The sequence below is a fragment of the Neovison vison genome, chromosome 5 (genome assembly GCF_020171115.1).
Source record: "Neovison vison isolate M4711 chromosome 5, ASM_NN_V1, whole genome shotgun sequence".
In the NCBI taxonomy this organism is placed as follows: Eukaryota; Metazoa; Chordata; class Mammalia; order Carnivora; family Mustelidae; genus Neogale; species Neogale vison.
In genome coordinates, this window is record NC_058095.1 from 137136558 (window position 1) to 137162352 (window position 25795).

General features: G+C 38.2%; 1 protein-coding gene across 5 annotated transcripts in view; it reads left to right on the top strand.

Moving 5' to 3' along the window:
* SCEL (sciellin) overlaps positions 1-2827 on the top strand; it is a 106679-nt gene extending 103852 nt beyond the window's left edge. For all 5 annotated transcript variants that reach the window (XM_044249919.1, XM_044249922.1, XM_044249918.1 and 2 more), the window contains 2 exons: positions 76-178; positions 1850-2827. In XM_044249919.1, coding sequence (XP_044105854.1) covers positions 76-178; positions 1850-1866 — 120 coding nt within the window. In that variant the 3' untranslated portion in view covers positions 1867-2827. The remainder of the gene's footprint in view (positions 1-75; positions 179-1849) is intronic.
* Positions 2828-25795: the final 22968 nt, after the last annotated feature.

The window sequence follows — 25795 nt, forward strand, 5'->3', positions numbered from 1 at the left end:
CTATCCTGTTGCACTAAGAATCTAGACACCATGTATAATACATGTTTACTTCATGTATCTTTTTTTTTTTTTAAGTGTGAAATATGCCAACAGCCTTTGGAAAACCTACAAGCAGGTGACAGTATTTGGATTTATAGACGGACAATACACTGTGAACCTTGCTACTCTAAAGTTATGGGTAAGTGTTAAGCACTTTAAAAAATGATCACTTTTACAAATAATAATGAGCACTTGATGTTGAAATGAAGATTTTCATTTCAGTAAATGTAAAGTAGGGGCACCTGGGTGGCTCAGTGGGTTGGAGCCTCTGCCTTCGGCTCAGGTCATGATCTTGGGATCCCGGAATCGAGCCCCCTATCGGGCTCTCTGCTCAGCAGGGAGCCTGCTTCCTCCTCTCTCTCTGCCTGCCTCTCTGCTGACTTGTGATCTCTCTGTCAAATAAATAAAATAAAATCTTTAAAAAAAATGTAAAGTAAATAAAGTAAAAAATATTTAAATAAATAAAGTAATAAAGTAAAAAATATTTTATTAATTATACTTAGTTAAGAATTCAGCTGAAGGTAGTTACACTATCATAGTGTTTTAAAGTATAAAGTCAGTCAACATGTATTATTGTTGCCTGATATCAGACCAGGCATAATACAACTAAATAATGAAGCCACTTAATTCGGGAAGTTTTTTTATTTTTTCCAAACAAAAATAAAGATCTTCTTTGTTCAAATAATTGCTTGACTTGAAGTCCATTTCTGTGAATGACCTATTATTTTTGCACTGACATATAACTTTGTACCTAATTTGCTTATTACACAAATCCTTTAATGTTATTTTTAAATACAAGGTTTAGAGCTAGTTCTATATAATTTTATATTAATATAGCATCTAAGTATTTTTTAATATGCTCTTAATTGTCATAAATGATATGAGAAGAAAACATTAAGGATTGGCATTTTTAACTCATTTTCTTTAAACAGTGTGAAAACTTTAAAAGTTGATCTTAAAGTTATGTACAGTGTACACTAAGATAGTAAAATAAAATCCTATGAAACTTGAGTAGTTTTCAATAACCAGTGTCAGCATTTTATTTTTTAATTCAATGGTACATAGAATAACCAAGGTGATATTGGATACCAGGACAACAGCCCTACATGGGGGCAAGTTCCCTGACATCTTACTGGTGTGGTAAATAAAAGAGGAGCATGTGGGATTCTTCCATGGGATCCAAAATATGGAGTTTAATGACAAATGTGTGACATTAATGAGGTACTGGGAGGCTGCATCTGGAAAATGTTCTGAGAAATACTCAGAAACCCACGTTCCATCAGGCTGCAGTATCAATTATAAGAACAAACCTAATTATATTCACACTTTGCTTTCTATTTCCTGCTTTCCCCAGCCAGTTCCCATATTCTGTTTTCTTCCTAATTTAGCAGACTTATTATGATCCAGTATTGTATCAAAGGCCTTGGTGTGCATGGTGACAATTTGAAACTTTCAGTCTTCTAGAAATCCATGACATGGATTGGGAGATATGATTACCAGAATACTCAGAAATCTTTGTATCTTGCTCCCTGTCTAGGTGCTCTCCACAGGCATTGCCTTTTTTATAGTATGTATCAGTTGTCAAGACACGACTCTCAAGACATCTTATAAGTACAAATACCAGGCACTGGTAACTTTGTGTTTATGGTGTCTGACCAAAAGCCATAGTAATGAATGCAGTAGAAAGAAAACATTAAATGCTTAACCCACCACTACCCTGCCAATGATAGTTATTTAGCATTTTTTAATTATAGGCTTATGTTTGTACTGAAGTTGTATTTCTAACTGTTATTTTCTTTCAAATTTTCAGCAAAGTGGATTCAATAATTCTGGCACATGGAAATCAAGAGAAAAGCGTACATTAAGAAGTTACAATTTTAAGAATATGTCATCTAGAAAAGCATTTACACTGAAGATTGACTCTTGTATCTAACAATTCTGCTATTGCACAAATAATCTAATTGCCTTCAATAAGGTCATATACAAAAAGGAAACCATCTGGTGTCTGGCTAGATTTAGCCATGAAAAATTCAAGAGGTTCCAGCTACCAGTGTCCAAGGAATGATTGTTCTGAAAGCAGTGAGCTGTGTCAACCTTAACTAGGTCCATGTCTGTCCCCTATGTGTGTGTGGACGTTGTGGTTGCCGTTATAGAAGAGTTTCCTTTTTCTCATCTTTGTTTCCCTAAGGATTTGGATTTACAGACATTATTGACATCCTGACAAACTGTCAAAAAAGCAAAATATGTTTCTTTTATGCTCAAAAGAAATGTTGATAGAAATTTTTTATGAAGTTTGGCAGAAAGATGTTTCATATAAAGTTGTATGAACCTCAGAGAATCACTTGACCCTTCCAAACAAAATGATTTCTAGTGTCCCTTTTTGCTCCCCAAATTATCTGATTCTAAAGCAAGTGTTGTTTTCTTCTCAAAACTACAATTGAATGTGTGTTTGTTAAGCATATTGAACTAAATAGTACATTCTAAACAATTTGATGTTATCCTTCAATTTGCCAGAGATGTAATTTTTATAGAATGTTTTAAAAATAGACATGGATTTATGGGTAATGGGAAAAATCACATGATGTGGATAGTTTACATATGATAAATTGTTCAATTTTCTTTGCATGTATTTCAAAATCCAGGTATATGAATAATCTCTGAGAAATAATGGTTGTGGATTACAAAGACATGTTCTTCTGCTTGTTGCGTATCTATTCATACTACATAGCACTTTACAGCTACAGACAGCATATAAATAAAAATAAAATGAACTACCAGTTACACAGAATCTTTTTGTGGAATGTCTATAAATATTCACTGACTTTGATGTCATCAGTTACAGAGATCACAATTTATTATATTCTATGCCATACTGGTTAACTTAATTTTTTAACTACTTGAACTATAGTTTTTATTTTATTATTATTATTATTTTGAGAGAGAGAGAGAGAGAGAGAGAGAGAGAGAGAAGTGCAGTGGGGGAGGGGCAGAGGAAGAGAGAAAATCCCGAGCAGGCTCCATGGCCTGTGCCTATCCTGACACAGAGCTCCATCTCAAAACCCTGAGATCATGATCTGAGCTGAAATCAAGAGTGGGGTTGCTTAACTGACTGAGCCACCCAGGTACCCCACAGCATTTATTTTTTAAGACCTTTTTCTTGAGGAATTGAAAATTCAATAATCCTATGTGAGGATATAGTATATTTGTGAGAAATTGTTCTTATAAACTATATTATGTGCACATAGACCTGCTTTCTCAAAAGAAGGCATACAGAACATTGAAGAGAGGGTGGAATTTTAGGGAAGCCTAAGGTAGTTGTGAAAAACAGATATCAATTAGGGAGATTAAATGATCATCATATATTTTCCAAATGTTGATAAATTTAAAGAATTATTCTTCTGTGTAATGATATCAGCATCTGTTCCTCTTAGAGACTGGTCTGCAAAGTGTTAAATACAAAACCCTTATCAAAACACAGCAATGTATAATTGTCCTATGGAGAGGAAGCCAGAAAAAACAATTAATAATAATTTGATATTCATTAATTCATGCTTGATGAGAAGCAGTGGTAATTGGGCCATATGTTTTATTGTTCTTTTATTACATGCTATCAGAGTGGATCAAAAGAAATAATTTTCTTAGGGTTGGAATTTGTGGCAGAAAAGGACGGATGGAAGAGTATCCCTCCCTTTTATATAAAGTCTATTAACATCTCAATGCCTTTGTAGTAATTAAAAATCATTTGAACATCATTTTAGAAGTATTCTAATTTTTAATGCTGCATTTAAAAAACTTAAAAGAAACATATTTCTCACTTTTCTGTAGCTGTTTAATGGACCCTTCCTTCTATAATAATGTATTAAATTAAACCAAAAACTGTTGTAAAAATGGAAAGAATACAGAGTGGAGAGAGCAAGGCTTCCAATTCACTAAGACCACTTCATTATGTCTGGGTTTATTTGCACCATCAGAATACAGATTTCTAAGATGATTTGGAAGGTTATAGTTTTTTTGTTTTGGAGGTTTTTTTTTTGCAGCAAATTAATTATGTTATAACTACTATACTTTTCCTGGGCACGATTGCCTAAATCTCAATTACCAGGTCCTGAATTCTATTGCTAATTAAGAGATACTTCTGAAAAGAATGGCTGCAACATAACAATATCCTTCTAAAAAAGCAAAATGGAAGAAATATAATAATCTCAGAAATAGGATTTGTTAAGGTAGTATTCTTTCTTTTAATAAGGCTAAGAAATAAAAACATAGTCAGGAAGTAATTTGTACACCCTAATTGTTTGATTGCAACTACTCCTGTCCTTAAATATGAGTGATGAGTTATGGTCCAGCGCTTGCTGTCAGTGTGGTCTCTGACTTGTCTACTACCATAGAAAATCATGAGTGTTTGGAACATTTTCCTATGTGGCTTGATTCAGAGTTCTACCAAAACAAGTGACTGTTTGGTCTATATTATGGCAAACTGACAATGCTGATGTTGATTTTTATTTGTGTGTGTGTGTCCTACTGAATTTACTGGTTATTTTGTAACAATGTAAATAAGTTAGTATTAGAATTCTACCTATTCAGTACTCAGCATTTCCCAGGGGCATCCCTAAATGTCTCCTTTAACTTGGGGCATGCCCTTTACCCTGTGGTCCTATTCATTACTTAAATGTGAGATTCAGGGGTGCCTGGCTGGCCCAGTTAGTAGATCATGCAATTCTTGATCTTGGGGCTGCAAGTTCAAGCCCTATGTTAGGGGTAGATTTCACTTAATAAAAAAAAGTTTTAAATAAAAATAAAATGTGAGATTTAGAACACTTAGAACATGTACCCTACCAGCTCCAACATTGCATGGATCTGTGAACTTGCTGCTTGCCTCATTCTGAGATAATCTCTTTCATTAGATGCCTACAGGTTGTTGAATGTTTTATATTTCTATTTTTTCTTTATGTCTATGGACTTGATGGTGGTGGTGGTTTTCGGTTTTGCTTTTTTGTTGTGTGTTTTTTTCTTTTTTTCTTTTTTTTTAATTTTATTTATTTATTTGAGAGAGAGTGCAGGTGAGAGGAAGTGGGAGAGAGAATCTGAAGCAGACTTTTCACTGAACACAGAGCCAATGTGGAGCTTGATCCTACAACTGCGGGATCATGACCTGAGCCAAAACCAAGAATTGGATGCTTAACCAACTGAGATACCCAGGTACCCCTTGTTTTTGTTTCTTAAGATTCCACATATAAGAGAGATCATTTTGTGTTTGTTGTTCTCTGACTTACTTCACTTAGCACTGACCTTAAGATCCATCTGTATTGTTGCAAATTGCAATTTCATTTTCTTTGAATACACACCAAGAAGTAGAATTGCTGGATTATGGGGCAGTTTGGTTTATGTATTTATGTATTTATTTATTATTCAAGAGACAGTGTAAGGGAGGGGTGAAGGGAGAGGGAGAGAGAGAGAGAGAGAGAGAGAGAATCTCAAGCAGACTACCCCCTGAGCACAGAGCCTGATGCAGAGCTCAATCTTGTGACCCTGAGAACATGACCTAAGCTAAAACCAAGAGTTGGACGCTTAACTGACTGAGCCACCTAAGGACCCCTACAAGGTAGTTCTCTTTTTATTTTTTAGATTTTATTTATTTGAGAGAGAGAAAGAAAGAAGGTGGTGGAGGAGAGACAGAGGGAGAGGGAGAGAGAAACTCAAGCAGACTCCTGGTGAGTGTGGAGCCTGCCACAGGGCTTGATCTCATTGCTGAGATCACAACATGAGCAGAAACAAGAGTTGGACACTTAACCAACTGCACCATCCAGGTGCTCCTATTTTTTAATGTTTTGAGGAACCTCCATACTGTTTTCCACAGTGACTGCCCCAGTTTACGTTTCCACCAACAGGAATTTCCTTTTCTCTGCAGTCTCATCCATAGTTGTTATTTCTTTTCTTCCTGATAATAGTCATTCTACCAGGTGTGAGGTGATATCTCATTGTGGTTATCTGGTATCTAGGAATGCAAAAGATTTTTGTGTATCATTTCTGTATCCTGCAACTTTACTGAATGAGTTTATTAGTTCTAACAGGATTTTTAGGGATATTTTTGTTTGTTTGTTTTTTGTTTTTAGTTCTAACAGTTTTTTGATGGAGTCTCTATGGTTTTCTGTGTATAATATGTCATCTGCAAATAGTGACGTTTACTTCTTTCTAGTTTGGATGCCTGTTATTTCTTTTTCTCGTCCAATTGCTTTGGCTAGGACTTCCATTACTATGTAGAATGAAATTGGTGAGCTAGGCACCCTTGTCCTTTTCCTTATCTTAGAGGAAAAGCTCTCAGCTTTTACCATTGAGTATGATACTAGCTGTGACTTACCATATATGGTCTTTATTACATTCTCTCTATAGCCACTTTGTGGAGAGTTTTTATCATAAATGGATTTGAATGTGTCAAATGCTTTCCTCCATCTATTGAAATGATCATATGATTTTTATCTTTAATTTTGTTAAGATGATATATCCCATCAATTTGTGGATGTTGGACCATCCTTGTGTCCCTGGAATAAATCCCACATGATCATGTATGATCCTTTTAATCTATTGTTGAATTCGGTTTGCTAATATTTTTTTGAGGATTGTTGCATCTATCGTCAGCAGAGATATTGGCATATAAGTTTTGGCTCCTTGTCTGGTTTAGTATTAGGATAATAATGGCCTCATAAATGAGTTTGAAAGAGTTCTAGAAGGATTGGTATTAATTTTTCTTCAAATGTTTAGTAGAATTCACCAGTGAAGTCATCTGGTCCTGGACTTTTGTTTGTTAGAGGGGTTTTTTTTTTTTTTAAAGATTTTATTTATTTATTTGACAGAGAGAAATCACAAGTAGATGGAGAGGCAGGCAGAGAGAGAGAGAGGGAAGCAGGCTCCCCGCCGAGCAGAGAGCCCGATGCGGGACTCGATCCCAGAACCCCGAGATCATGACCCGAGCCGAAGGCAGCGGCTCAACCCACTGAGCCACCCAGGCGCCCCTGTTAGAGGGTTTTTGATTACTGATTCAATCTTACTACTAATCAGTCTATTCAGATTTTTAAAATTTCATCTTGATTCAGTCTTTTTTTTTTAATGAAGATTTTATTCATTTATTTGACAGAGAGAGTGAGAGAGCACAAGCAGGGTGAGCAGCAGAGAGAGAGGGCTCCCTACTGAATTCAGTCTTATTAGGTTGTATGTTTCTAGGATTTATCCATTTCTTCTAGGTTGTATAATTTGTTGATGTATTATTTTTCATAGTAGTCTCTTATGATTCTTTGTATTCCCGTGGTATCAGTGCAACATCTCCTCTTTCATTTCTGATTTAATTTATTTGAGTCCTCTTTCTTGGTGAGTCTAGCTGAAGGCTTGTCAATTTTTCCAAACAATTTTTCTTTATTCTCCACAAAGAATCAGCTCTTCATTTTACTGAATTTTTTTTTATTGTCTTTTTAGTCCCGTTTCATTTACTTCTGCTCTAATCTTTGGTATTTCTTTTCTTCTACTAATTTTGGACTTTGTTCTTTTCTCTAGTTCCTTAAGCTGTAATGTTAGATTGTTTATTTGAGACTTTTCTTATTTCTTAATGAAGGCATTTGTCACTATGGACCTCCCTTTCAGAACTTTTTTGTTGCATCCCACAAACTTTGGTATACTACATTTCTATGGTTTGTCTCAAAGTGTTTTTAATTTCTTTTGATTTCTCTTTGACCCATTAGTAGTTCAGTAGCATGTTGCTTCATCTCCACATATTTGTGAATTTTACTTTGTGTAATTAGTTTTTCGTTTCATAGCATTGTGCTTGGAAAAGATGGTTGATATGATTTTCATCCTCTCAAACTTATTAAGGCTTGTTTCATTGCCTAATCTACAATCTCTACTTGAATATGTTCCATGTCCACTTAAAAAGAATGGGTATTCTTTTTAAAAAAAGAGAGATTTTATTTATTTATTTATTTATTTGAGAGAGAGAGCGAGTGAATGAGAGAGAGAGAGAGAGAGCGAGCACACAAGACGGGGGAGAGGCTGAGGGAGAAACAGACTCCTCTCTGAGCAGTAAGCCTGATGCAGGGCTCGATCTCAGGACCCTAGGACCATGACCTGAGCTGAAGGCAGAGGCTTTAACCCACTAAGCCACCCAGGCACCCCAAGAATGGGTATTCTATTGCTTTTGAATGAAATGTTCTGTATATTTCTGTTAAGTCCTTCTGGTCTAACATACCATTTAAGGCAGATGTTTCCTTATTGATTTTCTGTCTGGATGATCTATCCATTGATGTAAGTGGGCTATTATAGTCCCCTGCTGTTATTGAATTGCTTTCTATTTCTCACTTTAGGTCTGTTCATATTTGCTTTATATATCCTGGTGCTCCTATGTTGACTGCATGAATATTTACACATTATATCTTCTTGTACTTTAGAATTGTATGTTAGCTTTATCACAGTACAAATGTTTGGCACCATCTGAACTTTATTTTTTTTTTTTTTACTTTTTTTTTAATGTCATGTTAGTCACCATACAGTATATCATTAGTTTTTGATGTAATGCTCTGAGATTCATTGTTATGTATAACACCCAGTGCTCCATGTAATACGGGCCCTCCTTAATATCCATCACTGGGCTCACCCATCCCCCCCACTCTTCCTCCCCTCTAAAACCCTCAGTTTGTTTCTTGGAGTCCCCAGTCTCTCATACTCCCATCTTCCTCTGCAATTTCCCTCCCTTTACTTTTCCCTTCCTTCTCCTGAGGTCCTCCATGCTATTCCTTTGGTTCCATAATTAAGTGAATCCATATGATAATTGACTTCCTCTGCTTGACTTATTTCACTCAACATGATCTCCTCTAGTCCCATCCATGTTGATACAAATGTTGGGTATTCATCCGTTCTGATGGATGAATAATATTCCACGGTATATATGGTCCACATCTTCTTTATACATTTGTCTGTCAACAAATGTATATACATTTGTCTGTCAGCTCTTTCCATAGTTTGGGTATTGTGGACATTTCTGCTCTGAACATTGAGGTGCTTGTGCCCCTTCTTTTCACTACGTCTGTATCTTAGGGGTAAATAACCAGTAGTGCAATTGCAGGGACATAGTGTAGCTCTATTTTTAATTTTTTGAGGAACCTCCACACTTTTTTCCAAAGCGGCTGCACCAACTTGCATTCCCACCAACAGTGTAAGAGGTTTCCTCTTTCTCCACATCCTATGCAACATTTGTTGTTTCTTGCCTTGTTAGTTTTGGCCATTCTGACTGGTGTTAAGCGTCTGCCTTCAGCTCGGGTCATGATTCCAGGGTCCTGGAATTGAGCCCCACATCTAGCTCTCTGCTCAGCGGGAAGCCTGCTTCTCCCTCTTTCTCTGCTGCTCCTGCTTGTGTTCTCTCTCTCTCTCTCTCTCTCGCTGTATCTCTCTCTCTCTGTCAAATAAATAAATAAATATTTTTTTAAAATTTGAAGAAGACACAAAATGATGGAAGAACATTCCATGCTCATGGATTGGAAGAATAAACATTGTTAAAATGTCTGTGCTGCCGAAAGCAATCTATACTTTCAATGCCATCCTGATTAAAATATCATTAGCATTTTTCAAAGTGTTGGAACAAGCAATCCTGAAATTTGTATGGAACCAGAAAAAAACCCAAATCACCAAGGAAATGTTGAAAAAGAAAAAGCTGGGAGCATCACATTGACTGATTTTAAGCTTTATTACAAAGTTGTGATCACAAGACAGCATGGTACAGGCACAAAAACAGATACATAGACCAATGGAACAAAGTGGAGAGCCCAGATATGGACCCTCAACTCCATGGTCAAATAATCTTTGACAAAGCAGGAAAAAAAAAACAGTGGAAAAGAGATAGTCTTTTTAACAAATGGTGCTGGGAAAATTGGACAGCTATGTACAGAAGAATGAAACTCGACCATTCTCTTACACCATCCACAAAGATAAACTCAGAATGGAAGAAAAACCTCAATGAGAGAAAGGAATCCATCAAAATCCTAGAGGGGAACATAGGCAGTAACTTCATCATGAGCCACAGCAACTTCTTTCAAGACATGTCTCCATCTGAACTTTATTTACTGGATCTTTGTCCTGTCATTTGAAAAGTATGGCTCTCAGAGACATTACAGAAAAGTTCAAAGACATGAGTCAGATAATGGTTTCAGTTTTTCACTAGAAGAGAGGAAACTAAACATTATTATTGCCTTATGAATGATATGAGAAGGACGTTTTAACATCATTGCCTCTGTAGTTTCTTTAATACATCCTTCTCCTTATAACATTGAATTGCTGAACTGTTCTAGGTGCTATATAAAAAAATGCATGGCTTATAATCTACTATTATCCAGTCAGTCAGTCATTTGTTCTGTTATTCAATAAACTTAAAAATCTTCATTTTCATCATGTGTTCCAGATCTTAGAGATGACCAATACCACCAAGGTTCCTGGCCTCATGAGATTTATAGGCTAAAGGAGCAGTTCAAAAGACAGAAAATAAACACAGTAATCTCTGAAACCAATAAGACCCATGAAATAAATAAAACACAGTGACCAGGTCTTAGAATTGGCCAAAATCAGAGCATTTTCCCTTTTAAAACATAATAAGGTAGAAGTTCAAAGATGCCAGGACGCAAAGATCAACCAAAATAAGCTTCCTCTGGTCTTCATCCAAAACAATATTCAAATATTACTCAGATAGCTTTCAAAAAGGGGTGGATTATACCAAATGGCTCCGGGAATGCTGGTCCTCAGGCTGAAGTGCTCACTCAGAGAAAGGAGCCAAAGGACCCGTTCTGGTGACTCTGCCAAAGGTGGTGATGGGCGAGAGGGAAGTCTGAACCAGCCCTCAAATGGATTGGAAACCATGGGTTTGACCTTTCCTCACTTCATTTGAGGCACTAAGGATGAAGTCACTTTATTTTTTCCAAGTGGAAACATGAAACAGCCAGCATCATTTCTTTCTTTCTTTTTTTTTTTAAAGATTTTATTTATTTATTTGTCAGAGAGAGAGGGAGAGAGAGTGAGCACAGGCAGGCAGAGAGGCAGGCAGAGGGAGAAGCAGGCTCCCTGCCGAGCAAGGAGCCCGATGTGGGACTCGATCCCAGGACGCTGGGATCATGACCTGAGCCGAAGGCAGCTGCTTAACCAACTGAGCCACCCAGGCATCCCCAGCCAGCATCATTTCTGATCTGGGAGAGACTTCTCCTAGGAATTTGATAAACATTACATGTCCTCTTGCCTTCTTGTGATATGAATAATGGATCTGATGGAAAGAAACATTCATATCTTGGTATAACTTTCTTGGCAATCACAGTTTGTTAATTTTACCTCCTTTCTCAAGAGAAAAGGGATTCATGAGCTTCAAAGGCCCTTCAGGCTCATAAAACAAGAAACTATCAAATTTGCAGAAACATGGATCCTTCTTAAATGTTCTTATATTGGTAAATGAACAAAGTCAGTCGGACAGAGGCTCCATGCCATATGATTCCACCTATACAGCATACTGGAAAAGACAAAACCACAGAAACCGTAAGCAAATCAGTGAATGCTGGAGGTTAAGGGACACTGGGTCTGGGAAGCTGGAGAGATGAGTAAGTGAAGCACAGGGAATTTTTTAGAGCAGACTAGTCTACGTGACACTGTACTGGTGGATAAATGACACTATGCTTTTGTCAAAACCCACAGAACTTCTCAGGACAAAGAAGGAACCTTATTATAAGCAGATTTAGAATATCATTTAGGTGGTGAGGGACTGGAGATCTCAGGATAGAATGTAGAACGTACCAAAAGAATCTAACTGTATTAAAAATGTATAACACCATCTCACTGAAGGGGCTGAGTGGAAAAATGCTAACCTAAGTAACTTTGGAAATGAGTGGCCTCTACAAGATTAATGACAAAAGTATCTATATATGAACACCGTACTCTAGCCGATAAAGTTGTTTTCTGAGGGGTCCAGGTTAATGATTTTTCAACCACTATAACTGTATGCTGGAATTGAACAATAAGTAAATAGTGGATAGAGGGGGTCAGATATCTCATAGTTGGAGGGGGAGATTACAGATAAGCAGAGGGAGGAGGCTAGAATGATCTGTGTGATAGTGAGTACATCCATTTGGATTCAGGTTTAGTTTAACATGGATACAAATGGTCAAATATAGAAGTATTTCCAGATACGTACATATACATGGATTGCTGTACATGTATATATTGTTCTGTCAACTGAGAGGGCCTACAAGCAATGAAACTCCAATAGCAATGAATGTAGCTGGTATCTAGATTTGACTTCTAATGCCATTCTCCAGTATGAGGAACTAAGGCTTCTTGGAGAAATGGCTGGTTCTAGGACTGGAGCAGGATGTATGTAAGATGAATCTGGAGCATCTTATAGTGCTAGAAAATAAGGAAGTGTTCAAATACACATGTATAAATACACACACGCACACACACACACACACACACACACACACCTCAATGTGGATATGCTGAAGGTATATAGGATTCAACTGAAAGAGTTTCCAATGCCCAAGGCTGGAACAATTTGAGTAACTAAATAAATAATGTAGTACTGAATTATAACCCAACGTATAAAGTGAACATTTGCAAGTCGATGATGGTTTAAATTAATGATTGAGTAAATAAATTCAATAAATGCAGGAAACACAAACCTCCCATGCAGAAGAGTTTCAAATAACTGCTATAACTATATAACTATAGTTATACAGTTATAACTATAACTGCTCTGTCTTCAAGGAGGTAGAGTATACTTGTCCCCTTCTTACATTTGGGCTGCACATAATGACTGCCTTCCCCAGTACAGTGTGGGATGAAAGAAAAGAGTGACTGGACAGTGGAGAGACCTGATAAGCACTTCCTCAGACAGGTTACCAAGATTAACGTCAATGACAAGAAATTATCCTGCTAACAGGCATCCATGATAAAATGTGATAAGCATGACACAATTGCTCTCTGATTTTCTTCCCTAAAAACCTGTAACCCCAATCTAATCATGAGGAACACATGAGACACATCTTTTTTATTTTTTTTAAGATTTTATTTATTTATAAATAACCCACTGAGCCACCCAGGCACCCCCACATGAGACACATCTTAATTGAAGAGCCAACACACCTCAAAACGGTCAGTCATCGGGATGCCTGGGTGGCTCAGTGGGTTAAAGCCTCTGCCTTCTGCTCAGGTCATGATCCCAGGGTCTTGGGATCGAGCCCCGCATCGGGCTTTCTGCTTAGCAGGGAGCCTGCCCCCCCCCCATCTGCCTGCCTCTCTGCCTACTTGTGATCTTTGTCTGTCAAATAAATAAATAAATAAAATCTTTAAAAAAAAAAAAAAGGCCAGTCATCAAATACGATAAAGTCTGAGAAACCATCACAGCCAAGAATTGGTGTCTGAATGTAATGTGTTCATGGATGAGATACTGGGGGGTGGGGGGGTAGGAGAACTTAGGTTAAAACTGAAGAGTTCTGAATAAAATCTAGGCTTTAGTTTTAGTTTCTGTCTTCTGAATTTCTTTTATCCCTTCCCCAAGAATCACAGAATCACAGGCTCTGTAGCTAAGGTAAGTGAGAACTCTGCCAGATGTTGGGCCCTGGCCTGCAGGAGGTCGTTCCTCCTTCCCTCCTGCATGAGCGATGAGCTAACACCACACGCTTTAGGCTTTTGTTTGAGAGCGTACTCGTCCTAGCCCCCGTTTCTAAACAAGAGAGGGGACAGCTAAATGGCTATAACAAAGTCCAGTGGCTCGGGCAAGATGCTCTGTTCCCTTTCTCATAGTAAAAGAGGAAAATGCCGTATCCGTGATGTTGACTAGAGCCTATCCTTGCGCGGCCGTCCCCTAGCATCTCACCATCAAAGCGGGCTCACAGGCCGCAGAACCATGGCCCTATCTGAGGGGAGAGGAAAAGAAAGCAATGAAAAGCCACCCTGTTCCTGTGGGTCACACCCAACTGGCAACTCCTGTCTCATCAGCCACACCTCACTGCTAGGTGAGTCGGTCACATGTCGGTCCTAGCCATGTGCCTGCTAAGACAATTTGAGATTTCTGTTCCTAAAGGAGAATGGACCCATGGGTTGTGGGAGCAGGTGGTCCTTTCCGCACAGGAGCCCATGAACTAGGGCTTCTTCCTCCAGTCCCTGCGAGACCTTATCAGTGGATCTGAGCACAGATCCTCCTATAAACATTGCTTTGTATACAAAGGCATTGGGATCCAATTCTCCACAGCCATTTTTTTTTGTTTGTTTGTTTTAACTATTATTATTTTTTATTATGTTATGTCACCGTACAATACATCATTGGTTTTTGATGTAGTGTTCCATGATTCATTGTTTGCGTATAACACCCAGTGCTCCATGCAATCCCTGCCCTCCTTAATACCCATCACGGGGCTCACCTCCCCACCCGACCTCCCCTCTAAAACCCTCAGTTTGTTTCCCAGAGTCCATAGCCTTTCATGTTTCCTCTCCCACTCCAATTTCTCCCCTCTTCAATTTTCCCTTCTCCCAATATCCTCTGTGTTATTCCTTATGCTCCACAAATAAGTGAAACCATGTGATAATTGACTTTCTCTGCTTGACTTATTTCACTCAGCATAATCTCCTCCAGTCCCATCCATGTTGATGAAAATGTTGGGTATTCACCCTTTCTGAGGGCTGAGTAATATTCCATTGTATATGTGGACAACAACTTCTTTATCCAGTCATCTGCTGAAGGGCATCTCAACTAATAATGTCTTTTCCGGATGAACAGAGGATTTTAGATTTGTATGGCCATTTGAGAATAATTCTGGCCTGATGCCCCCAATTTACAGAATTTATGGATGAGGAGAGTTGGAGGCTTAAATTTGTCAGTGGCAAAACTGGATTGGAAACCAGTGTGCTGAAGTCTTTTTCACTAACTGTGGGGTTTTCAAGTGAATACAATAATCTAAAATTGATCTCACCAGAATAGATAACAGTGGCAGACTAAGCTAAGCCTCCCTTGCCATTCTCCTGTTTAGAGAATTTAGTGTTTTATTAGCTTTTAGAATTACAGTGACACACTGCTAACTCCTACTAATCTTGTGGTTTTTGTGATTCTAAATCAATTTATGCCATATATTTGAAAAATAAGTTCTGTCCTAGCTTGATTTGTATGGATTTCTTCTTCTATGAGTTGCTTTTTGTACTCTCCATGTGTCATTATTGAATTAGTTAAATTTATAGTCCTTTGGCTCCCATTTAATATGAGATGTTTTAGAGTCAAATCCTGGGACCAAATAAAAAGTTTACTAAAATTCTTATGTGTTATATCCATTACATACCTCCCAATTTGCTATATTTATTCCTATTACTAAAAAAAAGAAATTAGATTAGGATTTACTCCTTTAAAGTCTACATTATTTTCCGCATTTTCCTATTTTGTGTATGTATTCCCATATTTCTTCTAGAAATATAGCTGATTGGTCTCCAATTCTAGACTTATTCCCTTCAAAGTCTGATTTTCTATTTCACTTTAAGGCTTTTCCATAAACACTTTACCTTACATTTTCCTTCTTTCTTTTTTTTTTTTTTAAAGATTTTATTTATTTATTTAACAGACAGAGATCACAGGTAGGCAGAGAGGCAGGCAGAGAGAGAGACAGGAGGAAGCAGGCTCCCTGCGGAGCAGAGAGCCCGATGCGGGGCTCGATCCCAGGACTCTGGGATCATGACCTGAGCTGAAGGCAGAGGCTTTAACCCACTGAGCCACCCAGGCGCCCCTACGTTACATTTTCTGCAGAGATGTATTTTGCCACGTGCTTCTGCAAAGTGTGGGTTTCCAAGACCATTCTCATTTCTGGCTTCTACCACAAGTTCAAGTGTTCTTCTAGACCACTGTTCTTTTCCATAATTCACAAGAAAGATTCCTAGAACTCAGAACAACTATTATAGTTATAGTTTATTATGGTGAAAACGTACAGGTTAATATCAGCCAGGGCAAGAGGCACAATGCGCAGTGTCCAGGAAACAGCAAACACGTATCTTCAGGTGTCCTCCCCCAGTGGATTTGTGGGGACTGCCCTTGTTTCTACCAGCAATGATAGGTGATGATAGGCAATGAGTTGTGACAGCCAGGGAACCCCATCCCGGCTTGGTGTCCAGAGTTTTTAGTGGGGTTCAGTCACGTAGACTTGGTTGACTGCTTGTGTCGTTGACCTTAATCTCCAGCCCCACTAGAGGTGGAGCTGATACCATGAGACCCAAAGCCCCACCATTGTTAGCTGAGGGTATCTGGAGTAGCCCAAGACCTCCAAGTAAACAAAGATACACATAGCAGGCAGAACATTCTAAAGACACCCCCCGCCCCAAGAAACAGGGGCAAAGGCTTATTCTCCTTAGGCAAGGTCAATCTTTTACTGTATATAAGTTTCAAGTAAATAATAATATAAGCTTGTAAATTCAGACACACTTGGGATTCATTCCCATAACAATGCTACACTTAAGAAATATAGTTCAATTCTTAAAATGTAATTAAAAAGAATTCTCTCTTTAACTAGTAACTCTCAAAGGACATTCAAGAGGATCCAAATACATACTCCACATCCACTTTTATTAAAATCTGCTTCCCTCGTTCCCAACTTTTCCTGCCCCCCAAAACCCTCTTATACTCCCAGAGTATCTTAATATTGCCCTCCTCCTTTTCTCTCTCCTCTTTCTCCTAACATTATTTAGTAGAGTTTAGTCTTAAATTCAGCACAAAAGTATCCATCCCTTTTGGAACTTGGAAGAGGTGGAAAATTGGGTTCCCTGATGCAAATTTTCTTTGACAGTCAGGAAAATGGGTGAAAATCAAAGCATATGCCAATGCTATTTTTTTTCTGATACAATAATAGTAACTTCTATTCACTGGATACCAACTGTTTCATTTTCCATGCATATGTTTCTGGGTCTAATATCTCACTATTTCAGAGATGTCGCATCTTGGGGAAAGTGAAGGCAAAACCATTTAAGGAATGCTACAGGTGTATACAGCAAAGGGCTTGATTCCGTGATACTTTGATATGGAAAAGGAAATATGTATCATGGGAAGACAAAATATATAAGTATCAAAATATTCAGCCTCGAAGATTCCTTTTTCTTTATTAATTATTTCATACTCGTAAATGGTTGTCTTCTACTCTGTATTGGATGGTTAATTTAGGGAGAACAGGGGGAAAGTCTTAGGATTCTACCAGCCTCTAACAAACACAAAATTCTAAAATGCAGGCTTATGTCTGTATGTTTAACTCTCTCATGAAGTGTTGACTTCTATTCTGTAGTATACGTGGAGATGTTTGAATCTGTGACAAAGTTTCAATACTCTTCCTTTACTAGAGAAAAATGATCCAGAGAGAAAACTTTTTCCACCATCTATGCGTTTTAACAGCATCGTGGGTTCATTTGTTAAACGACTCATGTGCATGCTTCAGGGTGAACTAAAACCAAGCTTGAAATACATTTTATAGTTTATTCTTCTGGAAAAAGGAGGCAGCAACCCTCCCTTTCTACCTCCGTGACCCGCCTCCCCCTTACTTCAGGCCTCAGGAGACTGATTCAATGGTGGTTAAAATAGCATGCTTTCTGTATGACATTTACTCTCCTTACACTTTTAAAACATGACACCATATCAGGTGCCTGGGTGGCTCAGTGGGTTAAGCCGCTGCCTTTGGCTCAGGTCATGATCTCAGGGTCCTGGGATCGAGCCCCTCATCGGGCTCTCTACTCAGCGGGGAGCCTGCTTCCTCCTTTCTCTCTCTGCCTGCCTCTCTGCCTAATTGTGATCTCTCTCTGTCAAATAAATAAATAAATAATATTTTAAAAAAATATTAAAAAAAAACATGACACCATATCACCAATATATTTCCCAAATCAGCTACAATTCCTTAATCCCCTCAAATATCCAATCAGTGCTGCCATTTCCCAAATTGTGCTATAAATGTTCTCTATTTGAGTTTTTTTTGAATCATGGTTCAGAAAACTCTGTACACTGCATCTGGTTAACATGCTCTTATCTCCTTTAATCTACACATGTTGTCTCCATCTCTCTCTCTTTTTTCCCCTTTGGAGTTTTGTATGTTTTGTAGAAGAAGGAGAAGGGGAAGAAGGGGGAGAAAGAAAAGAAGCTGGGTCCCTTGTCTTATAGTTTCCTGCAGTTTATATTTTTGTTGTATTTTATATGTGTTTCCTGGCCTTATTCCCACGTCTTGAGATACAGGTTTGGTGGTGGTGTGACGTGAGTATGAAGACTACCTAGGAAGTGGTGTTGGTTCCTTTCACGAGAGGTGCAAAATATTTCTCATTTTGTGATATTAGCAATTTGCCTGAGATTATAAAAAGTGATATTCTCCTCTATTGTTCCTTGTTCATTTGTTAGCCAGAACACAGCCATTGAAAGATACCTTCTCTCATCACTAATTTGGTTACCCATAATTTGTATAAAAAAGATAGAATAAAGTCTTTCTCCTTTATTTACTAGTTTTCAAAATGATAACCCAAAGCCCTTCATATGTTCCAAAGATGATCTATGTGTGTAAGTGTCAGTAAGTATATTTGATGCGCTTTAATTATGGCAGTCCCTGTCCTTACATTGTCACTTGAGTTGTGTAATCTTCAGACAGTGGGAACTTATTGAAGTTGGTTCCTGGGTCTTTTTGACACAATCCTACTAGCTCCTGATAAAAAGTTTCAGGATCATCTACCACATTTCGTACCTCGGACTTCCAACCAGGTTTCAAGAACCCTGATCTCTTTTTGTGGGGGGGGGGAGGAAAAAAGGTATTTTAAGACCAAAACCTAGGCACTAGGGTAACTCATTGCTATTGTGTTGGTCAGTATCTCTAAGCAATTTCAGTGACTAGTGCTAAAAATAAATATTTTGTACTGCAGAGGAGTTTGAACTGATACTCCAATTCAGATTAGAATAAGAAGTTAAACTCATGATCTTAGTGGAGATCCCTTTTCTCCTATGCTATTAACACCAGTACTCAGGGACACAAATGTAACACTCATTTGCTTTATGCCTGAGTGCACACGTCACAGTCTCTAAAGAACCATATTGACACCACGATCAACAATATATGTCTCGCAATTTCTTCAATTCAAATCAAAAAGGAGAGACTCTGAAAACTGACCCTATGGATGACTCTTTCTTAAGCAAAGACAAATCGCATGGGTTAAGCGTAGTTACTTGGTGTCATGTAAGATCAGTGGAGGTACTGTGTATGTGTGAAGTCCGGCTCGGAGGATAGTAGAATCTTCTTCTCAGGATTAGCACCTCAGGGGTGCCCGGGTGGCTCAGTGGATTAAGGCCTCTGCCTTCAGCTCAGGTCATGATTCCAGGCTCCTGGGATCCAGCCCCGCATTGGGCTCTCTGCTCAGCGGGGAGCCTGCTTCCCCCTCTCTCTCTTCCGGCCTCTCTGCCTACTTGTGATCTGTCAAATCAATAAATAAAATCTTTTAAAAAAAAAGAATTAGCACCTCATATTCAGATGATTCACAAGCATGTCTATAACTAATTCTTATCTCCCCTGTGTGTGACGCCAGTGCTAACACATTTGCAGAGAAACTCTCTTGTAATGTGACAGGACTCACAATGAGTTTGTCTCCCTCCATTAGAAAGGCACAGTAGGGGTCAAGCCATACCCGATTACACCACGCTTCTGTCTGGTCTCCCCGAACAGTTACCTTCACCGTAGCCACTTTGAAGCACTGAAGGAACAGATGGTAAATTTAAAAGAACAGCTTTTGAAATTTTAAAACAAATCCAAATGTAAACCTCCCTCCTCTTCTCCATCCCACTCTTTGCCAAGAAAGGGGAGAAAAACATCACAAGTATGATTCCGAGATGTTTATTTTAAACGTATCATTTATCCTAGCTTTCAAAATCCATTACAACTCATCTTAAACAGTGGGCTGTTTGTGGTTTCTTTGGCCAGCTAGTGCTTGATTTTTATCGGCTTTCTTTCCCTCACTCGTGACCAAGAGGTAGGAGCACAAGAGTTATGGGACTACAGTTTCTAGGAGGCATCAGCAGAGAGAAAGCTGCCGCCACAGCCCAGTTGACTCTTCTAGACTGTCACAAGAGAGCATATCACTATACCTAAATGCATGTGATTTTTTTTTTTTTTTTGGTGAGAAGATGCTTTATGCAATTTACCTCCTGGTTTTTAAATCAGAGAGAGAAGTTTAAAATCACCGTAGCTTCCTCTCATTCTGTGATCAGGGACAACATACCCATGAAATGGCGTACCGTCCATGGCGCACTAGAGGCCACGTGGGGTTGTAACCTGCAGAGAGAGCTAGCGCACAGTCAGACATCTGCTGCGGAGTGGGGCTAGGATGAATGCACTAGGGTTTTTTTGTTTGTTTTTGTTTTTATCATATAATGAAAGAGTGTAGACCTCTTATCAAAGTGGCAAAGTTCATATTTTGAGCCACCCACAGATTCCACATTCCAGGGAATAAAACTGGGCGAAAAAAGTTCTCTGTAGGGACCAGGAACGGAAGAGAAATGTGGGACAGAAGCCACAGGACTGCCATTCTCAGCACCACGTGTGGCCGAGACAGTGCAGATGCAAGTGCCTAGGACTGTGGAGAAGTGGGGTGGAGTGGCAAGTCATTCTCCTTCCTCCATCCTTGGTCTCCATCCTGGGAAGAGAGGCTGCAAAAAGGCGCTGCCATTTGCTTCCCAGAGCAACAGCTGATAAAAGTCGGAGTGCCAAGACAGACATTAGGATGGACTCAACTTTCACGGCCAAACGTAGCCCAAATATCTGACTTTATACTATTCCCAGTGTCATGGTGGAATAAGAACCCTGGACATCAAGAGGAGATCCGGTGTTGGACTCTGGGTTGTAGGGGCTGAGGTGAGGCAACCACAAAACCTTTTAAATAAGGAAAAGTAAGAGAAAGAAAAAGAAAAGTAGCACCAAATCCAGGTGGATCAAAAAACCAAAATTTCAAAACATACAAAGAATATTAAAACCAAGAATGAAGCCAAGTAAAACCAAATATTGGGAAATAAAATCATTCTGCATGAAATAAAAATAAACATGCCATCTTAAGAAGACTTCACGCTATCTAGAGTTATCAAAGAGATCTAAGAAACACTAGCATCTTTCCAAAAAGAAGTGAGAAATGATGCAAAAAAAAAAAAAAAGAAAAAAAGGATGGTCTTTAAAACTTAGTTGAGTGGATAAACACTAAACTGTGATAATCAAAATAATACAAATGAATTGGGAAACAATTCACAGGACTTCACCAAGAATATAGCAGAGAAGCGAAGAGAAAAAAAGCATATGAAAGATCAGTTAAGAGATATGGAGATAGAGTGATATGGAGATAGTTATGAATGAATGAATGAGTGAACACATGCCAGGGGCATACAAACACACATACGCACATGTGCACTCACACTCACACCCCCCTCCCCTCCCCCCACAGAATCCCAGAAGAGAATGGGTGCAGAAGTAACAAGAAGAGGGATAAAAACTGAGAATTTTCAAAACTTATGTAAAATATGGGCTGTCAGATGGAAAGAATACTCCAGAAGACTAAAAGTAAATGCACCTTTAGACACATTAACACAAGACAACAAAATGCAAATATATTCTTAAAATGTACCAGGAAGAAAAGACAGGGTAGCTACACCTGGACTTCACATTGGCAGGAGATGACAGAAGAGATAAAATTGTATCTTTGAAGTTCATAGGAAAATATCTATCTACTCAGAATTTTCGTTCCAGTAGTTAACATACAGCGTTATATTACTTTCAGGTGTACAATTTAGTGACTCAGCAGTTCTGTACATTGCTCAGCGCTCATCGTGATTGGTGTATGCTTACTCCCCATCACCTGTTTCACCATCCCCCCACCCACCTCCCCCCTCTGGTAACCATCAGTTTGTTCTCTATAAGACACTGTTTCTTGGGGCACCTGGGTGGCTCGGTTGGTTAAGCATCTGACTTGATTTCAGCTCAGGTTAAGATCTCAGTGTTGTGGGATCAAGCCCCATGTCGGGCTCTGTGTTCATCAGGGAGTCTGCTTCTCTCCCTCTCTCCCTCTCTCCCTACCGCTGTTCCAGCTCTGTCTCTAAAATAAAGAAATAAGTCTTTAAAAAAAAAAAAAAAAAAGAGGGCTCCTGGGTGGCTCAGTGGGTTAAGCCTCTGCCTTTGGCGGGTCATGATCTCAGAGTCCTGGGATCTAGCCCCACATCAGGCTCTCTGCTCAGCGGGGAGCCTGCTTCCTCCTGTCTCTCTGCCTGCTTGTGATCTCTCTCTCTCTCTGCGTCAAATAAAACAAAAACAAAAACAAAAACAAAAACAAAAAAAAACAGAGACAAGCAGCAAGAGCATTTAAAAAAAAGGAGTCTGTTTCTTGGTTTGTCTCTCTCTTTTCTTTACTTGTTCATTTGTTTTGTTTCTAACATTCCACATATGAATGAGATCATATGGTATTTGTCTTTCTCTGACTGACTTAGTTTGCTTAGTGTTATACTCTGTAGTTCCATCTCTGTTATTGCAAACAGCGAGTTTCATTCTTTTTTATGTCTGAGAAATATTCCATTTATACACACACACACACACACACATATATATAATATCTCTTTTTTATCCATTCATCTCTTTTTAAAAATATTTTATTTATTTATTTGACACAGAGAGAGAGTACAAGTAGGGAAAGTGGCAAGAAGAAGGAGAGGGAGAAACAGGCTCTCCGCTGAGCAAGGAGCCCAATGTGACACTCGATTCCAGGACCCTGGGATCATGACCTGAGCAGAAGGTAGAAACTTAACTGAGCCACCCAGGCTATCCCTATCCATTCATCTGTTGATGGACACAAGGGTTACTTCCATAATTTGGCAAATGTAAACGATGCTGCAATAAACATAGGGGTACATATATCCTTTTGAGATAGTGTTTTTATATTTTTGGGTAAATACCCAGTAGTGTCATTACTGGATCACAGCGTAGTTCTATTTTTAATTTTTTGAGGAAACTCCATAGTGTTTTCCACAGTGGTTGCACCAGTTTGCATTCCAACCACAGTGCATGAGGGTTGCTTTCTCTCCACATCCTCACTAACACTTGTTGTTTCTTGTGTTTTTTATTTTAGCCATTCTGACAGGTAAGAGGAGATATCTCACTATGGTTTTGATTTGCATTTCCCTGATGGTGAGTAATGTTAACCACCTTTTCATGTGTCTTATGGTCATCTAGATGTCTTCTTTAGAGACATATCTGTTCATGTCTTTTGCCCATTTTTTTTTTTTTTTAAGTAGTCTCCACATCCAGCTCAGAGCCAAGCATAGGGCTTAAACTCATGACCCTGACATCAATACCTGAACTGAGATCAAGGGTTGGGTACCTAACTAACATAAAACAACACAATTAAGCCACTGCAGCACCTTCCTACTAATTTTTTAATTGGTAAAATGCATAATTTCTAAATCAACAGAATGGAAAAAGTGGACAATAAAAAATGTATAAATCTAAGAAAAAGCAGAAAAGGAAAAAATATAGTAAACAAAACCCACAAAATATTATGATAGAAATAAGTCCAGAAATGCCAATAATCACAAGAAATGAATTCATTTAATAAATAACAGACAATCAGACTGGATGATAAAACAGAATTTAACTATATGTACCTTATGCAAATCTCTTCTAAAATAAAGCAGCATAGTAGGATGAGAAGATAAAAATACTAACTGAAAGAAAGCTGGTATAACAATATTAATATTATCAATGTTAAGCGAATTATATTTTAGGGCAAAAAAATTGAAAAGGATGAAGGAGACATCACATAATAATAAATGGAATTATCTACAAATATATAAATGATGACCATGGATACATAAAATATATAATACAATAAATATATGTGTATTTATATATACATTATTACAATAGGACATTTAAACACTTTTCTGTCAGTAATTGATAGATAACTTAGACCAGTAGAAGATCTGAATAATATAACCAACATTATTTCAAAGAAATACACACAAATTATATATTTTTATAAATATAAGTTTAAATAAATGTAATATTTATATGTATATAAATTATATATGTGGGTATGTATCCAACAAATTAAATGTATACATACTATTCAAATACTCATAGATTATTTCCAAATATTGACAGTGTACAGGGTGCAAAGGAAGTCTCATCAAATTTCAATGAACCGAAGTGAAATAAATCAGACAGAGAAAAACAAATACCATAGGCTCTCCTTGATACTTGGAATCTAAAAACAAAATAAAAAAAAAAACCAAACCCATAGATAGAACAGATTGGTGGTTGCCAGAGGGGACATGGGAGAAGGCAAAATGGATGAAGGAGGTCAAAATGAATGAAGGTGGTACAAATTTCTAGTTATAAAACCAATAAGTCATGGGGGTATAACAGGCAGCAGGAGGTACATGATCGAAAATACTGTATCATATATTTGAAAACTTCTAAGAAAGTAGCACTTCAAAGTCCTCATCACAAGGAAAAAATGTTTGTAATTGTGTGTGGTGATGGGTGTCAACCTGACTTATTTTTCAATATATACAAACCATTTTGCAATATATACAAATATTAAATCATTATGTTTTACACCTAAAACTAATATAATACTGTACGTCAATTATACCTCAAGAATTTTTTTTCAGAGAATCAGATTAATATAGATCACAACCCCTAGTCACCATGCCATTATATTAGGACTCGATATTGTAAAAGGTGATTTAAAAATCATATATATATACAAACAAAAATTTTCTTCAAAGTTACAAACAAACCTAAGACATGATTGCAATGAATTTACAGGCAAACAACCACAAAACAGGAGATTGCAAGACTTATGGGACTCTGCCAAAATATTTGAGGTAAACCTTAATCTTAAGTATTTTTAGTAGCAAGAAACATTTACATAAGAGTGAATTATAATTTGGTGTGGTACACTAAATATTTCCAGTTCTTTTAGTCATGTGGTATGATTGCATCCCCATGGTGCTGGGAAGTTATGCGCAGCCATACGACTTGCTTAGGTCAATGAAACGTAAATAGAGGGTGTTTTTGCCACATTTTTGAATTAGGGTACATACAGTTGGCCAGACCCTTTGTTCTTACGCTGGCTGTTAGAGAACATGGAGATGGAGCCTCCCTGAGCCCAGGTACCTGAGTGAGGTTGACACTCTTCTGAGGCCTCCTCTGACTCTCTTCCTGTCTGTCCACATGTGTAAGGCATCAAAGGGACAGACTGCCACCATCTGATATCCAGGTAAGGGTTCCAGTTACTCTCTGGGTTTCTGTCTTCTACAAGCTGAATTATTTTCAATTTTCTTCTGTGGCACTGCATTTGCAATCTATTGGCCTGATCACCTCATCAGCCTGTTTTATTATTTCTTGTTTGCTCTGTCTCCAATTTTTTAGTAGCATCTGGGAGCTTTCAGTTCCTGTATTCCACAGACTAAGAAAAAGTGCTGGGGCACCTGGGTGACTCAGTCCATTAAGCTTTGGGCTCCTTTTTTTTTTTTTTTTTTTTTAAAGAGTCTATTTATTTATCTGACAGAGAGAGAGAGAGAGAGAGAGAGATCACAAGTAGGCAGAGAGGCAGGCAGAGAGAGGGGGAAGCAGGCTCACTGTTGAGTAGAGAGCCAGATGTGGGCCTCGATCCCAGGACCCTGGGATCATGACCCGAGCCAAAGGCAGAGGTTTTAACCCACTGAGCC